The sequence below is a fragment of the Megalobrama amblycephala genome, linkage group LG11, assembly GCF_018812025.1.
Source record: "Megalobrama amblycephala isolate DHTTF-2021 linkage group LG11, ASM1881202v1, whole genome shotgun sequence".
Taxonomy (NCBI): Eukaryota; Metazoa; Chordata; class Actinopteri; order Cypriniformes; family Xenocyprididae; genus Megalobrama; species Megalobrama amblycephala.
The window spans coordinates 964340-982192 of NC_063054.1; the positions used below are offsets into that span (position 1 = coordinate 964340).

The 17853-nt window shown below is 38.6% G+C and overlaps 1 protein-coding gene across 2 annotated transcripts in view; it reads right to left on the reverse strand.

Annotated features, from left to right (window-relative positions):
• med23 (mediator complex subunit 23) overlaps positions 1 to 17853 on the reverse strand; it is a 63130-nt gene that overhangs the window by 27400 nt on the left and 17877 nt on the right. For both annotated transcript variants that reach the window (XM_048208222.1, XM_048208223.1), the window contains 7 exons: positions 11835 to 12035; positions 9393 to 9536; positions 3388 to 3524; positions 3056 to 3301; positions 2821 to 2963; positions 2565 to 2739; positions 2100 to 2263 (listed from right to left, as the gene is read on the reverse strand). In XM_048208222.1, coding sequence (XP_048064179.1) covers positions 2100 to 2263; positions 2565 to 2739; positions 2821 to 2963; positions 3056 to 3301; positions 3388 to 3524; positions 9393 to 9536; positions 11835 to 12035 — 1210 coding nt within the window. The remainder of the gene's footprint in view (positions 1 to 2099; positions 2264 to 2564; positions 2740 to 2820; positions 2964 to 3055; positions 3302 to 3387; positions 3525 to 9392; positions 9537 to 11834; positions 12036 to 17853) is intronic.

Genomic DNA, 17853 nt, shown 5'->3' on the forward strand with positions numbered 1-17853 from the left:
CGTTAGCACATTATTCAGGAATAAACACATTTTGAGAATGTATTAAATATGCTGCCTGCACAATGGAAACAAATAGCTCTGTATTTAAATATTTATTGTGAAACTAAATGTCTGCGAGTCATTCTATTTAGAGTACATTTCACATCAGCAAAAAAAGTATAAAAACAATGTGCTTTTTTTATTGGTTTCAGTTTATATATTTTTATCAGTCTGCTAGTTGCCAAGCTTTATCACTAAACACAATTTTGATATTAGATTGAAAAAAAGATGTTTTCTCTGGTGAGTTTGTCAACTGTTACTAAGGATAAGAACATGTTTATCATAAATCCACCTTGAATATAATTTTGATAGTTTTAAGAATGTCATGCAAAACTGCAGTCCATGTGGATGTAAACTATACCCTGAAATAATATCAAAAGCAGCAGTCTGGATATTTAAAATGGAAAAAATCAGTCAAAACATAGTTGACAATTTCACCATTTTGCCTCATAATTTCAATGACAGGTTATTTTCTTGATCATGTTAACCACACATTTTAATATTAATTTGAATTAAAATCATAAAAATATTGCAAACTATAACAATGTATCCAAAATAGTTGACGCGCAATTAATATACTCCTTGAGAGGATATTTACCATCAAATATCTGCCGCAGAACAAAGTTACATCACATGTTGGTCACATGGTTTTGGGATAAACCATTTTTTAGTTTTCAGGGAGGTGATGACATTAATAAAATGAAATATTTTTTTTTATTTGAAAGAAATTTTAATTCAAACCCAATTCATTTTTCTAAAGTATTTATTTTGAATAAATAAATTTAATATAGATAATCTTGACTTTAACATTTTGTATTCATTATTTTGAAAAACTGTAATTTATGGGACATAAAAGCAATTTCATGCAAACTGAAAAAAAGTGCATAAAATGTTGTGAGATTATACTATGCATTTGCTTCATGGATAAAATATGATATTTCTGAAGAAAATAAAATATATACACTACCGTTCAAAAGTTTGGGGTCAGTAAGATTTTTTTAATGTTTTAAAAGAAGTATCTTCTGCTCACCAAGGCTGCATTTATTTGATTAAAAATACAAACAAAAACAGTAATATTGTGAAATATTATTACAATGTAAATCAGCTGTTTTCTATGTGAATATATAGTAAAATGTAATTTATTCCTGTGATGCAAAGCTGAATTTTCAGCATCATTACTCCAGTCTTCAGTGTCACATGATCCTTCAGAAATCATTCTAATATGATGATTTGCTGCTCAAGAAACATTCATTATTATTATCAATGTTGAAAACAGTTATTTACATTTTTATTTCATGATGCTATGATGAATAGAAAGTTCAAAAGAACAGCATTTGTCTGAAATCTAAATCTTTTGTAGCATTAAACACTACCGTTCAAAAGTTTGGGGTCAGTAAGAATTTTAATTTTATTTTTGGGGGATAGAAATAAAATTAATCAATACTTTTATTCATCAAGGATGAGTTAAACTGATCAAGTTACAGTAAAGACCATTATAATGTTAGAAAATATTCTATTTTAAATAAATGCTGTTCTTTTGAACTTTCTATTCATCAAAGAATTTTGAAAAAAATTTGTACACAACCGTTTTCAACATTGATAATAATAATGAATGTTTCTTGAGCATCAAATCATCATATTAGATTGATTTCTGAAGGATCATGTGACACTGAAGACTGGAGTAATGATGCTGAAAATTCAGCTTTGATCACAGGAATAAATTACACTTTACTATATATTCACATAGAAAACAGCTGTTTTACATTGGAATAATATTTCACAATATTACTGTTTTTGTTTGTATTTTTAATCAAATAAATGCAGACTTGGTGAGCAGAAGATACTCCTTTTAAAACATTAAAAAATCTTACTGACCCCAAACTTTTGAACAGTAGTGTATATACAAATAATTATCACTGGACATGAAATGTACCCTAAATTATAGAATGACTCCTGCACATCAACTGCTAAGTGACAGAAAACGAATCACTGAGACTATTCACCGAATAATCAATGATGTAAATGTATCATGAATACAGTGATTTACAGGTCTGAAATACCTGTGACGTGTGTGGCTCGAGCCAGCGTGAGGATCAGCGCTCTGTTCAGCTCCTCGGACTCGGCGGACAGCACAGTTTTAGGGTCGTTGAGGAAGCGCGTGAACTGCGGCTGAACCTCTGAACTCCCCAGAGCCGTGATCAGCCTCAGAGCGGTGCTCTCGACGCTGCTCAAACACACAAACACACCGTGAGACGGACCGACGCACATGTTAGTCACCATAAGTACTCTGTCATAACTATTGTCCACTCTTCTCATTCAACAGTGTTTCATTCATTAAAGGGATTTTTTCCTGATATGGAAGTAATCAACTCTTTATTGTTCAAAATATCTTCTTTTGTGTTCAACAGAAGAAAGAAAGACTTGGAACAACTTGAGGGTGAGTAAATGAGGACAGATTATAATTTTTGGGTGAACTACCCCTTTAACTCGAAGTAGTGTTTGTGTTAGTGTGGGCGGAGTCTAACCAGAGGTGCAGCTGGTTCTGATTGGTCTGTGGAACAGCGGCGAGCGAATGAAGGTGTGACAGGAGCTGCACGCGGTAATGAGGCTGAATGTGGTGCATGCGATAACTGAACATCTCCAGCAGCGTGTGCAGAATCCCCCACGCGTGCGACTTGAACACGTTCGGCAGAAGCTGACCTAGTGGAGGGTCGGAGAAACACACAGTCACATCCACAGACAAGGACAGAAAATCAAAAACAGCAGTGACGTCAGACTCACTGATGAAGCCCTTAATGCCGAGGGACTCGATCTCCATGTACACCAGCAGTCGGCTGTACGTCTCCACTAAGGCGGGCGCCAGGGCAAGACTAGACTTGGCGTGGGCCAGTTTAATGACACGGGTTGCAATGCTGTGGATCAAGCTGATGGGAAGAACAGAAGAGAGTGTGGCACTTAACTACAACACATTACACATGCATTTACCTATGGGATTCAGAAAATAAACTCCTCTCACCTCATCTTGGCATGGACAGTGAGGGAGTCCAGCAGGTTCATGGGTAAAGGCGTGACCGAGCCGGACGCCATGCAGTTGGTGCCGGGCAGAGTGATGCGCATGCTGCCGTTACCGTAGATGGTCTCCACCAGGACGCCCATGGGCAGCGTGAAGCACTCTGAGTTCGTGGAGTAGGCATTACACAGCAGAGCGATCTTATAGTCGGTCATGGGTAGACTCTTATTGCGCAGACTCTGCTGAAGAAACCTGAACACGGAGAGAAAGATGAAGCAGGTGTGTGGTTGGACAGTCAGTCCATGTGGAGCGTGTGTGTGTGGATGTGAGCGTCTTACTCATGGTGCAGCTTGAGCGAGTGTGGGATGGGGATCTGGAGTTCGTTCTGAGCTTTGCGGTTCAGGTGAATCCAAATGCAGGTCATTGCGAAGGCGTGAGTGGACTGGGGCTTATTGATGTCCGGCACTGGAATGCACTGCACACAAAAATAAAGCCATTTTAAAATGCTGCCAAGATGCATGCAAGGGCAAGTGAAGTATCTACACAAACTCTTTCTTCTCTTCATTCTAAAAACAACGACAGAAGTTTTTGTATGCATCCAGGGCTCAAGACTGCGACCTGCCGGTGTGACTTAATTTTGTTAGAGGTCACACTGGTGCCGCCACCACGTTACCCAACTGAAAAGAGCTGCTTTTTATGTTGCATATGAGAAACAGCAAACAAAAGCGAAACGAAGCCGTGCTACTCGTTTGAGCTGCACAGCGTTTATCAGCTCGCAGCAATAATAGACAGCGCAGCGTGAGCTCAGAACCGGTTTACTCGCCCGCCAATCTCGATCACGTGACACTGGGAGATCCAGTTAGAAAGCGTTTGAATTCACCACAGAACTAACAACATTGCTGTGATATCTAGTGAGAAGCATTCAAATTCAGCACAGATTTCTCAGTTATAAACCATATCAGATGAAACAGTGCTGATGTGGAAAGCAGGAGAGACATTGTGCCATGAACGAAGATACAGAAGGCTTTTCAATCCACAAATCACCACCATTCACCATGGATTTAAAGGTGCCCTAGATTCAAAAATTGAATTTACCTCGGCATAGTTGAATAACAAGAGTTCAGTACATGGAAATGACATACAGTGAGTCTCAAACTCCATTGCTTCCTCCTTCTTATATAAATCTCATTTGTTTAAAAGACCTCCGAAGAACAGGCGAATCTCAACATAACACCGACTGTTACGTAACAGTCAGGATCATTAATATGTACGCCCCCAATATTTGCATATGCCAGCTCATGTTCAAGGCATTACACAAGGGCAGCCAGTATTAACGTCTGGATCTGTGCACAGCTGAATCATCAGACTAGGTAAGCAAGCAAGAACAATAGCGAAAAATGGCAGATGGAGCAATAATAACTGACATGATCCATGATATCATGATATTTTTAGTGATATTTGTAAATTGTCTTTCTAAATGTTTCGTTAGCATGTTGCTAATGTACTGTTAAATGTGGTTAAAGTTACCATCGTTTATTACTGTATTCACGGAGACAAGAGCCGTCGCTATTTTCATTTTTACACACTTGCAGTCTGTATAATTCATAAACACAACTTCATTCTTTATAAATCTCTCCAACAGTGTAGCATTAGCCGTTAGCCACGGAGCACAGCCTCAAATTCACTCAGAATAAAACTTTAACATCCAAATAAATACTTTACTCACATAATTCTAAGCATGCACACAGCATGCATGACGAACATCTTGTAAAGATCCATTTGAGGGTTATATTAGCTGTGTGAACTTTGTAAATGCGCTGTAATATAGTCGACAGCTCATGTGGCAGGGAGCACACGATTTAAGGGGGCGGCGCCGAGTGTAAATCAGTGCATTGTTAATGATGCCCCAAAATAGGCAGTTAAAAAAATGAATAAAAAAAAATCTATGGGGTATTTTGAGCTGAAACTTCACAGACACGTTCAGGAGACACCTTAGACGTATATTACATCTTGTGAAAAAGCATTCTTGGGCACCTTTAATGTTGTAACACTAACTGTATCCATGGTATTGTGGCATAAAGAGTCGAATGTTTTTACATTTTTCATTTTAGGGTTCGTACAACCTTTTGACAGTGACATTCAAGTGCTTCGCACTTTTTCCAGCACTTGATCCAATTTTAATGTTATTTTTAATGTGACGATTTGTAAAACTAAAAGTTTAAAGATGTAGAAAAACTAAAACTTTGTGGCAAACAAACACTGATTGACATATTCGCTAACATTTGGAAAAAAGTAGGAAGTCACAAAGTCTCATGAAAAACAAAAACTTTTCTACACATTGTGACTGAATTATACACAAAGCATTATTTTATATTCACTGAAGCAGCCAGTATTATAATATAGAAGAAGAATGATACAATAAGAGTAGAATATTTACATCTACATTATAAAAATGAGGTTTTTGCACGTTACTGTTGTTAATAAAAGTTAATTTCATCTGCATCTCAATTCAAGCTCAGTGCTTTAGTCAAATTTCCAATAAACAAACATGTAATATTATAGTAACTGCACTTATAAATGCAAAATAATGGTAATTTTATGATTTAATTAAGTTTATAATTAAAAATCCCCCCAGTGCTACCAAATCAGGTGCTGGCGCCACCATCTGTAGATGTGGTGCTACTGCTCTCAAATGTTAGTCTGGAGCATTGCATGATTATTTGAGTGTGGAGAAGAGAAGATTTTCAGCAAATAACATAATAAATGTCAGTCTGTTGCTCATGCAGAAGATCTTTAACGAGGCTTCTCTCTTTATGTGCCATACACAAAGTAAAGATGCATCAAAAACTTTCATTATCAGTAATGCAACAGGAATAACATGATACTTTTAACAATCATGCTCCCCAAGTATGTGCATTAGTGATTAGACTCGTGCTTGGTAGTTATCTATGATTTCCGTTTTCAGTCCAGCAAATGGCTCCCCTTGAAAGTGCTTTATGTATCAGTCTGGGAAGTTAGGTAGAACATTATTTCCGAAAGGAATGATAACAACTCGTTCACTCATACAATAAGATCAAATTGCATTCCATTTTGAAAGAACAAACCTCTTGCCTTTTTCATGTACGATACGCATCAAAGGGGTCGTGAACGTCCTTCAGTGGTTCGTGAGCTGCCGTTACACAGGAACTAACAGCAGGATTTGAAGGGATCTGAAGTCTGTCAGTACACTCAGACTCCTCATCTTGTTTGATGGAGAAATCTTTAATGCTTTCCTCTGGCCAAGCATCTAATTGCCTTGTGCTCGTTACATGCTTTAGTTAAACTAATGTCTGCTGGGCAGTCGCAGCACATCTGTCATTCACAGATGTTGTGGGCAAATGGCTGGAAAACAGCAGCCCAGCAGACGGAGCCAGCAGCTTGTCTTTCATCAGCTGTCCTGCTGGGGTTCGCACACGGATCAGCGTAAAGCTAACAACTCTAATGGTTTAAATAGCCGATACTGTGTGCAAACATCACACCAACTGCCTAGAAGACTATTTCAGCGAGCTAATATTGGCAGCACTAATGACAGATGGCTGATAATGTTCTCCTGTGGTAGCCTGTCTGTTGACTATATGGTAGCTTTAAAACATTCAGGTGGGAATTTACTAAAAATATGAATCAGCTGAAAGTGCAGTTTATTTGCACTCGCTGCCTGCGTTGCTTTAGTGCCTGAATTATACAGATCAGGCAATGGGACAAACACAAAATGTGTGCTAAACACTATTTGCACTTCACAGTTTGGATCTCAACATGATGAACGTGGCTTTTACTACACCACACATCTGGATAAATGGGCGCTTATTGCGCTCTTCTCGATAACCCGATCAACATTTATTGCTCTCATGATCACTAGAAAGTGCACACAAACGCCCCTTTTATATAACTCTTCATTTACCACCTGCTTTCAAGCGGCAGAAGTAGTGTGATGTAAATTGCAGAGTTTTGTGAATAAAGCTCAAACTGTAATGATCCTAATTTTACGCAGAAAAGAGGCGTGTTTGAGCAGAACGTAATGACAGTTCATTTAAATATTCAAGGCACAGATCTATTTCAGGCATATTAAGCATTCTGTTTTAGATTCATTAAGTTGTAATACATTTTTATCAGAACATTTAAAGGTGCCCTAGAATTAAATATTGAATTTATCTTGGCATAGTTGAATAACAAGAGTTCAGTACATGGAAATGACATACAGTGAGTTTCAAACTCCATTGCTTCCTCCTTCTTATATAAATCTCATTTGTTTAAAAGACCTCTGAAGAACAGGCGAATCTCAACATAACACCGACTGTTACGTAACAATCGGGATCATTTATTTGTACGCCCCCAATATTTGCATATGCCAGCCCATGTTCAAGGCATTAGTCAAGGGCAGCCAGTATTAATGTCTGGATCTATGCACAGCTGAATCATCAGACTAGGTAAGCAAGCAAGGACAATAGAGAAAAATGGCAGATGGAGCAATAATAACTGACATGATCCATGATATCATGATATTTTTAGTGATATTTATGAATTGTCTTTCTAAATGTTTCGTTAGCATGTTGCTAATGTACTGTTAAATGTGGTTAAAGTTACCATCGTTTCTTACTGTATTCACGGAGACAAGAGCGGTCACTATTTTCATTTTTAAACACTTGCAGTCTGTATAATTCATAAACACAACTTCATTCTTTATAAATCTCTCCAACAGTGTGTAATGTTAGCTTTAGCCCGTTAGCCACGGAGCACTATCAAACTCATTCAGAATCAAATGGAAACATCCAAATAAATACTATACTCACATGATCCGACGCATGCATGCAGCATGCATGACGAACATCTTGTAAAGATCCATTTTGAGGGTAATATTAGCTGTGTAATCTGTGTTTATGCTGTTCAAGGCAAGCGTGAGCTCCGGGGGAGGGGGAGCACGAGAATTAAAGGGCCAGCAACCTATATATCGGTGCATAGTTAATGATGCCCCAAAATAGGCAGTTAAAAAAATGAATAAAAAAAAATCTATGGAGCTGAAACTTCACAGACACATTCAGGGGACACCTTAGACTTATATTACATCTTGTAAAAAGAAGTTCTAGGGCACCTTTAACGTAGTGCCTTCATCTGCCTTCAGAGTAAAACTTAACCGTTTAACTCTAGGAGAGTTGGAAAATTAGCCTATTTTCAAAAAAAGTGTCGTGTTCCTTTAATGCAGTGCCATCATCTGCCTTCAGAGGAAGATACAGTCATCTGCATAACAGTGATATGCAACATTATATTTTTGACAAATAAGGCCGAGTGGTAACATGTACAAAGAAAACAATATGGGCCCAGAACTGACCCCTGTGGTACCCCACAAACACAGACTGAAGAGTCTGAGAAATAATTTCCCAATTGTACTGGAGAACATCTATCCTTTAAGTAAGAAGAAAGTAACCCGTGTAACGTAAAGCAGCAGCAGGTCATCTACATCCATTTTCACTACTTTTAAACCGCAGCGCGTGAGCTTAGAATAAAAAGACTTATCTCTCATTGGTGTGGACGCAAATATAGTTATCACTATAGTTATGGTTCTTGGTGTGCACGGGCCTTAATGGCAATCATGTTGGTATGCTTACACCAAAAAAAACAACCGCAACAAACTACTGCATTTTATGAGGCAGCAGCAGAAATGTGAGTCTGCCATCAGAGGCTATTTTAAATCCAATCAGAGCATTCAGAATGAAACAAATTTCCAGAAATGTCATTTGAAAAGGATTTAAAACCACATATGACTGTAGCTGGAAACGGATTTGTAAAAATCATGTTATTTTTTGACGTTCACACTTGCTAAATATGATCAGATTCTAATTGGATATGCACAAAAATCAGATTTGGACTGACAGTCTGAACAAGGCTTAAGACTTTCAACATTTTGCGTTGAAATACCATTCGTAAAAGTGGCATTGTGATTTTTACAAGTGCTTTCCAGTTGTGTGTGTGATATGCATCAGTCAGTGAACAGGCGTCACAGTGAATGGGGTTGTACAGCCTAGCGGGCAACGATCTGGACTATAGGGTCGCGGGTTCAAACCCTTCCATGCACACGTCCCCACTGTGTCCCAGAGCCAAGCACTGAAGCCTGTACTAAATACACTGTGAGTCAAAGCATCTGCTAAGTGATTACTAATGACCGACTGAATAATAGAGGTGTAACCCGCTAGCAGAGCAGGACAAGAGTAAATGAAGCCTTGATCAGATGACCTTATCCAACAGCATGTTTAGACCGTCACATTATGAATTCATGAGCGCCTGCTGAAACAGCAGCAGCAGAGCCATTCACCTCTTTCTCAGGATAAAGCAGGTCAAACAGCTTCATGACGGGCAGGAAGTCAGCCAAAGCGTTCTTCTGAATGCTGCCGGAGATGAACTGCAGCAGCACCCACATCAGGTGATCCCGTCCCTTGATCAAACCCCGACCGGCCAGCTGTTCAGAAGAAGAGGAACACACATATATGAAACACAGGAAGAAGGTCTTCCCCATGTGTGCTTTTGTGTGGTTCTGTCCCAAATGGTGCACTTTCAATCAGTCTAAACCGTACATGAGATCTAACATTCATACAATGGATGGGAGTTTCGTTGATGGATGTAAGGATGGAGTGAAATGTAAATTTCACATATACTTCTTTGATCTAACACTAAAGGCCCCCATAAACTGACAGCCAGCTTCTTTTTCGTTCTCTGCTTTGGGCTAAAGATGTTCGAAACACCTTTGCAGCGTAACTGTCAGCGAACACCCTGTTGTCGCCCACGCTGATGAATGTGTAATTGTGTACTACACTCTTTCCTCTCAGTAACAAAACACACAAGCAAACTGACAAAACAGTAGTTAAGAAAGCATCTTAAAGAGGTCATGAACTGCGTTGTTTTATAATGTTTTCAGGAGTGCACTTATAATGTTACTATGCTTTTTACATCAAAAATGGTCATAATTTAGAAATAAAAGGCATTTTTTCTACCCTGATTTTATCCCTCCGATTTGAACGCTCTGTTTTAAGGGGCGTGTCTGCTGTGAGACTTCAGTGTAAACGCCCACTGCTGTGATTGGCTGACAGCTTTGCATATGAAATAGCTGAGTATTACTCTCTCGAAAACTTTTAGCATGTTTTTACTATTACTGCTCTCAAGGTTAACGAATCGTGAAAAGTACTGCATTATATTTAGATTGTGGCATGAAAGGTTGCAGTGATGAACATTGTAGTCGATCACAGACATGTTGTTGAGCTCATGAAAGCAGTGATCTCGTCATTCTGCACACTAACGAATGCTTTCATCATAACTAACAATGCAAACACGATGTAAATAAGAGATTTGTTGAATAAAACGGGAGTTTTGGTGCGAGTCCAGAACTCAGTCACTGATAAACTCTGTTTGATTGACAGCTCCAGCGATTGTAAAGGAAGCGTTCTTTGATCGCTGTTTAAATAACAGATTATTTTCATCCTACTAAGAGAAACAAGGTGAAGTTGAGCGTTTAGTCACTGGTTTGATTTACTGACACACAGACAAAGATCATCTGACTGTACATGAATCATTAATATCAGATCAGGCATTAGAATGAACACAGTTACTGACATGTTGTTGCATTACTGTCGAGTTCATATCGTAAAAGTCTGTTTGCACTAAAATGCGATTGATTTACCAAAGAATCCACAGTGAAATGAACTGAATACAAATAAATAAAGCTCAACTGAGACATTCACATTGATGAAAATAAATAACCATATTCCTGCATTAGGATCCTTTGAAAGGTAATGTTATTTTAGTCCTGTATCGCTCTTCTCTCCTCCTCATCTCACTGACACACCAGTGGGCGGGGCTAACGATGCAATGATGAAGTAGGCGTTGATTTCTTCAGCGGAGGCGGAGTTTCACTATCTATAGACACATTCCAGGATCAGTCGTTCTCTGGGTCTGGTGTCAATAAAAGCTCTTATTGGACTAACAAGGAGGTTTCCAGTTCTAAAACTTACAGGATATTCTTATAGTACGATGACTCTTATATATCAAAATTCATGACCCCTTTAGGAAAGCACACCAACCTGGTACATCACCAGCTGGGGCAAATGTTTGAAACAAACATCGTTTTGATCTGATTTTGTTTGAAATGATGTCATACCAGTTCGTGCTTTGATTTAGCTTGAAGTATATCAGGGTTTTAATTTTATAATTGGACTACGTGTTGTCAGATGTGTTCTGACACCACATGACATGGGCCATTTCTCACCCACCATTCTCCCAATTGTTTGTTGTCTCTACTATTCTTTCGCATCAAAAAAAGCATTTTGCAATGCATGTAAGAATAAATTACATATTTAAAGCAATGGTTCACCCAGATATGAAAATGTAATCAACCTCATGAAAATTTGAACAAACCTGCATGATTTTTTTCTACAGTGGAAAACAAAAGATGTTTAGCAAATCCCTTTTCCACACAATGAAAGCACATCGTAAACAGGAGCTCAAGCTCCACAATGGCCAAAAGCTCCATGCAAATATTATACAACTAGTTTATATGACTTGTGTGCAATATTTTAAGTCTTAAAACCGTCTATCGATCCCAAACAAGGGCCAGGGAAGCACTTTACATTGTGTTGAGATTTTATATTCAGAAACAAAGTGCTAGTGACTAAGTCTAAGTGGTACTACTCCTTGAAGCCTTGAAGAGGAGGCACCATTTGGGACATGGACCCATGTGAGCGTTTTTCCCTCCCCACCGCTGCACCTTCTGATGGAGCGACAGCACCATGTGAGGGAAGCTGGCGAACTGGAACAGAACGAAGAAGATGAGTTGGCTGGAGAGGTGCTGCCACAGGAGCTGACTGGTGCCGCCGTCGTCGAACTGCTCCTCCGTCTCGGACCGCTCCATGGCGTACACCACCAGATCCACCAGCTGGTCCTCCAGAACCGGACATCTCTGCTTATGCTGCAAGAGGGCAGAACAGTGGACAGAAGCGCACTCTTACACAGACCAGAACCACTGCAAACACACCAGTAACCAGGCCTGTGGAAACACTTCATACATGGCCTGAACGACACTTTACCAGCTCATCTGGAGTCCTAGAGCGGCTCTTTCATGAGCTTCAATAGCTATGTTTCCATCCACCAATTTTTATGTGCATTTTGGGATATCGCATATAAAAAATGCTGGATGGAAACGCCAAGATGTGCATAAATTCTAAAAATGCGCATTAAAAACGTATTTTTTATCCGATAACAAAACATGTGCATAACCTACAATGGAAACACTTTTAAAGAATTAATTTCATGATGCACATAAAAAAAAATAAACATCATGTAACTTTGCATGATGGGACGGCATAACTGGACCAACCAGCGAACAGATCTCTTCGCACAGCATCTGAAATGCTGTTTAGGTCATTCTGTAATGCCTGAGCCAAAGTCTGTCATCAAAGTGGTTCGGTATAATTCTCTCTTACACGACTGCACAGGCTCCGAAAGCAAGTAACGCGTTTATTGCGTTTCATCTGCGTGCTCTGAGACGCAAGTAATTTATTATATACAGTAGCTTTTCCTATTTTTCTTAATGATATTTAGTTTATCAAAAAGTGACAATTTCCTTCTCTTCGACTCGCTGCTTTATTTGCAAATGTTTTATGCGATATTCCAATTTTGCGCACAAGTTAAATTTGCAACAATTTTGGATGGAAACATAGCTAATGTTTGTCACACATGCACATTTGTTACTCTTCAGTTTATTACACACTCACTGGAGCACTTAGTATAAGTACTTTAGTGTACTAGTAGGCCTAAAAGTATAATTTTCTGGCGTTTATGAACCAGCATTAATCAGACTTCCTCCTCATCACTTCAACACAATTAGCATGAGGACCGCTGAATAGGCGTCGCTGACGCATGAACGCGGTCAGGCGTGTGCTGATACATTTGGGTTTCTGACGCTCTGACCAAGGCTATTGAAAACGACATTGAAAACGAATGAAAATGTGAGCGAAGTCATAAATTAGTATGAAAACGATGAAGTTAAAGCTAAAATGACCTCAGTTTTCATACTGTCAGCAGGATGGTCTCATTTTTTGATTTCTCAAGATTTAGACTGGATTGTGTCATTAAAAACCTGCCCAATCAAACAGAAGGGGCCGTCTGAGTGACATGTACAACAACCAACCACTGTTCGTTTTTGCACATGACGTTTGGGACATGTGTCATTAAGATGACATCAAATCTCTTAAATATACCAGTGCTTCCCACACATAGACTTTACTTGGGTGGAGGTATAATAACGGCCGCCCAAGTATATTTGGAGACACATTTTTGCTTTTATTATTTTTATCCTCTTATACTTTTATATCCGCGCAAGATAATGAAACCATCTGCGATCGATAAACTAGTCGTCTCCTACCTGCTCATTATGTGTGCGTCAGAACTGTTTACTCCCGCTAACGTTCCCACAAGCGCTGCATTTTGCAAAGTCACAGGGTGGCGCTGTTGCGCGTTCTACAGGCTCATGCAACAGCGCTTCAGACTGCTTCAAAGTGATTCTCAATCAATGAAAAGTGCAGATTTATGCCAAGCGATTGCTAATGAACTCAAGTTGATGAATTATTACAAAGTCTACTTTATGGCCTTTATATAAAATGTTTTAGACAATTGTAAGAATCTGAAGGATCAGCCTGCAATAGTACAGACATTTCAAAATAAGAGTCCCGGTGTATTTCGGGCTTGTTTATAATTAAAAGTCACATGCTAAGTTTTTTCTTTTGGGCATTATTGGTATTTTGGTTATACATAAATTGTATTTAATTTGATTTCCATTTAATTCATAGTAAATTATTGTAGTCTCTCCCACAGGAAGAAAAGACTAAGAACATTATTTGCCACATATATTATTCATTTTATAAATTTTACTAGTAAAATCTGTGTCCCATTCACTGAGAGAGACACTATATGACAGCAAGGAGAACATAGGAAAAGGTGAACCATTTAAATGCTGTAATTTTGCATAATTTACAATGCATAATATTAGTATGTAATTAAATGTAATATGCTATGTAATTAAAATTAATTTCAATAAATAAAAATACTGTTAAAAATCACACATTATTTGTTTGTCACATGTAGTAGACCATTTTTGTGCCGTGGGTAATAGGAGGATTTTTCGCCCGGCTACCATCGCAAGTATATTTCAAACCTGTGGGAAGCACTGCAAACTATTATATTAAATGCTATAACACGCATACGGAACAATTTCTAGTGCCATGTTAAGGGATGAAAATTATAACTACTTAAACACTGCAAAGAAAATAAAACTAGAAAGGTCAAAAAAAGACCTGAATCCAATTTAAACGAATTTAAAGCTGCAGTCCGTAAGTTTTGCCTCTTTGTCGCCATCTCTGTTTGAAACCTGCAATTGCAGTCATTTGCGGAATTATCATCTTTACGTGGGTTCTGCATCTGTATGGCTCCTCAGTGCGGATGAATCTAATGTTTGCTGTCATGTTTGTAGCCTACTAGCTGGAACTCGCTCTTTATGTTTACAGATGTGACGTAATGACGGCTGCATGCTTGAATATCCTGTGGAAACCCACCAGTACCGATTTTATTATTAAACATTATTACAATCTTACCATTGTGAATCGGGCTAAGGTACGGAGATAGTTTTGAACACTGGCTGGTTATGTACTTGCTCATAAATTGATTTTGGTTCATTTTTAACCAAAAAAGCTTTAAGTAACACTTTAATAATAGCCATAAAATAAAATGAATGCGCCATTTTTGTAGTTTAGTTTGAATAAATGAGGAGGAAGTGTAGAGTTCTGCAACCTACTGTATGTTCTCATGATCAAACACATTTTGATTTCTCAGAGTATTATAGTCACTCTGCCTATTCATAGTTTTCAGTCACGTGACTGGAGGGCAAAACATCTATTAAACTGCAGCACAGGCCTGTCAATTTTCCATTTCAAAAGAAGAAAAACAAAAATATGCAAACAAAATGCATATAAAATGCATCCACATACAGCCCCTGCTGCAGTATTTCAATCACTAAAAACAGCAGGACTTTCCAAAATGCTTAAAGTGAAAAACAAATAAAGTGATATTATAAGTGATATATTAAAAGATCAAATTCAGTGTACACCTTATTGATGATTCAGACGAGCAGATGAGTCCAGAATATGAACGCAACACACGTTTTCACAAAAAATATGTGTTGCATTCATATTCAGGGTTTATCTGCTCATCTGTATATAGTGTGCATTATAAATAAGGCGTGTACTGAATTTGATCTTTTAATATCACTGTTTTACTACATTAGTACTTATTGGAAACCTGTTAAAAATGGGTGGCAGTCAATGGAGGAAAGTCTTGTTTTGCCCTCCAGGTAGGCAAATAAAGGTGTGACAAAACTATGAATTGCAGGTGGACGGAGTAAAGCACGGCTCAAAGTGAGCTTCTCTGGAGTTTGTAGCTTTTGCACTCTCTGTTTCAGTTTGTACATCATCTAATCTGTGCTTTAATTCTTAATATCTGACCAAATTTGTCTTAGTACAACAAAATAAGCAACCCAGAGACAGTTACAGACAGTCTGCACATGATAAACATGCGCTGCTGTACTGACTGAACACACCGAGCATACTCAACACGGCCTCACGACAGGAGATGGCCAAACACAAATGGGACACGCCACTGCCTCTCGCTTCACAGCAAACACACACACCAATGAAAGCATGGCATGAAGATGCTCACAGAAGCCCTGATCGCAAGGAAAGCTGCAGCGTATCACAGCAGATCAGCGTTTGTGAGGCTGATTCTCAGGACAGTGGCGCCCCCTGGTGCTCACGGGTCAGAAGTGCAACAGGTGCATGTGAGGGACGAGCTGGATGCCTCACTTCCCTCTGATACGCTGCAGCTTCCCTGTAAGGAGGCATGCAGGGACGGATCTATCAGCGATGCTGGGGCGCTGGGTGTGTCTGCGATTACAGATAGGGTTTGTTTGTTATCTCTAAAGACCCCATGAAATGGAACAGTTTTCTCTCCTGCACCGGTGTACTTCCTATTGAAACAGGAAGGCAGGATCTATCCACCTAATAGAGGGTGTACACATGACAAATCTGAGGTATAATCTGATGAAATCTGAGGTATATCAATTGATTTTGTGTCATTATGTTGAATTTTGAGGTAAAATCATACCCTATATTCAGTATTGTATTGTTATATATTGTATTGCGAAAGCCTCAATTAAATATTTACCATCTTATATTCTGCATAATTGGGTGTTTTTAAATAAACACTGACAAAAACTATTCAAGTTTTAGGGCTGGACGATATATAAGTGAAATAAGTGCATACCCAAATTTAGACCTAAATAATTTTGTAATTATATAAAGCATACCACAGGAAAATTTGTTTTATGCATTTTCCCGGCGTCAAAATCAGGCACATATAAATGTCAGGAAACAGGATTCCTGCTGCATGTCAGTATGCATGGATCACTGGATCTTTGGTAAGTTGTAAGGAACACTATACCGAGTCCAAACTTTAGTTTAAACTGATAATCACTAGTTTTACGCGCGTTTTCGCAGTTTCTCCTATTAAATCCAGTCAGGGAGTCGGCTCTTTTGCCACTCACTCCATGATCTGGCTGATGTTCCGGTTTTGTGAAAACATCAAGTCCTCTCAGGAATCGGGTCTTCTTTAGGACCACGAGTGATCCCATTGGTACTTTTAATGGGTAGTATTTTTAGTGCCTGATTATAATTCCTGTTATGATTTATAGCGTTATAATGACCATTTTCATGGGGACTTTTAGAGCATACGGCACAACAAACTAACATTTTAATAGCACCAGCTCCCGTATGATAGAAATGTGCTTTTAGCAGCACAAATTTCTCCATGTTTACTGCATATGGATGAATCATTGTGAAGGTCAGCTGGTGCATGAATGCTAATTATTATCTAGAGGAGAGGTGTTTCCCTGCATGTGGGAGTGAAGCATCTGCATTGAGCAGCACACAACACCCAGAGAGAGCCAATCAACAGCAGCAGAACACACACTGAACAACGGCACCGCCACTACACACACACACACACACACACAGCATGCGCCGATCAGGGCTTGAAATTAACAGATTGTCTTCATTCTCAGGTACGCTTTATCATCCCTGAAAGAGGGACAGTGAAGTGTGTGTTTGGCCCTGACTGCACACCTACAGTAACACTTACTGGACTCGGGCTGGATATATAGCGTGAATTAATGTTAGTTAACATACATAATGTCTAGATAAAGGGATAGTTCACCAAAAATCATCATCCTGTCTTCATTTACTCGCCCTCTTGTGGAACACAGAAGATTTTGAGAAATGTGTGTGTCCAAACAATGGAAGTCAATGGTCACCAAAACTGTTTGGTTCCCAGCGTTCTTCCAAGTATCTTCTTTTAAGTTCCACAGAAGAAAGTCATAGAGGTTTGAATGGCAAGTAAATGATGATTTTTGGGTGAACAATCCCTTTAACGCTTATAATTTCATCATTTCATTACTAATGATGTGAGATTAAGGGTCAGTCTCAGGAAAAGGCACCATGACTTACTACTGATTTAATTAACATCATCTTTATTAACATCATTATTAACAGATTGAACACTTGTTTAGTGTGGAATGTAAAAGAAAAGCATTAAATGTTTGTTTTTTTTTAATCTGGATATGAAAAAAGTGGCAAATGAAAGAATTTTCAACCTATATTTTCTTTTAAAAATTAAGATATTAT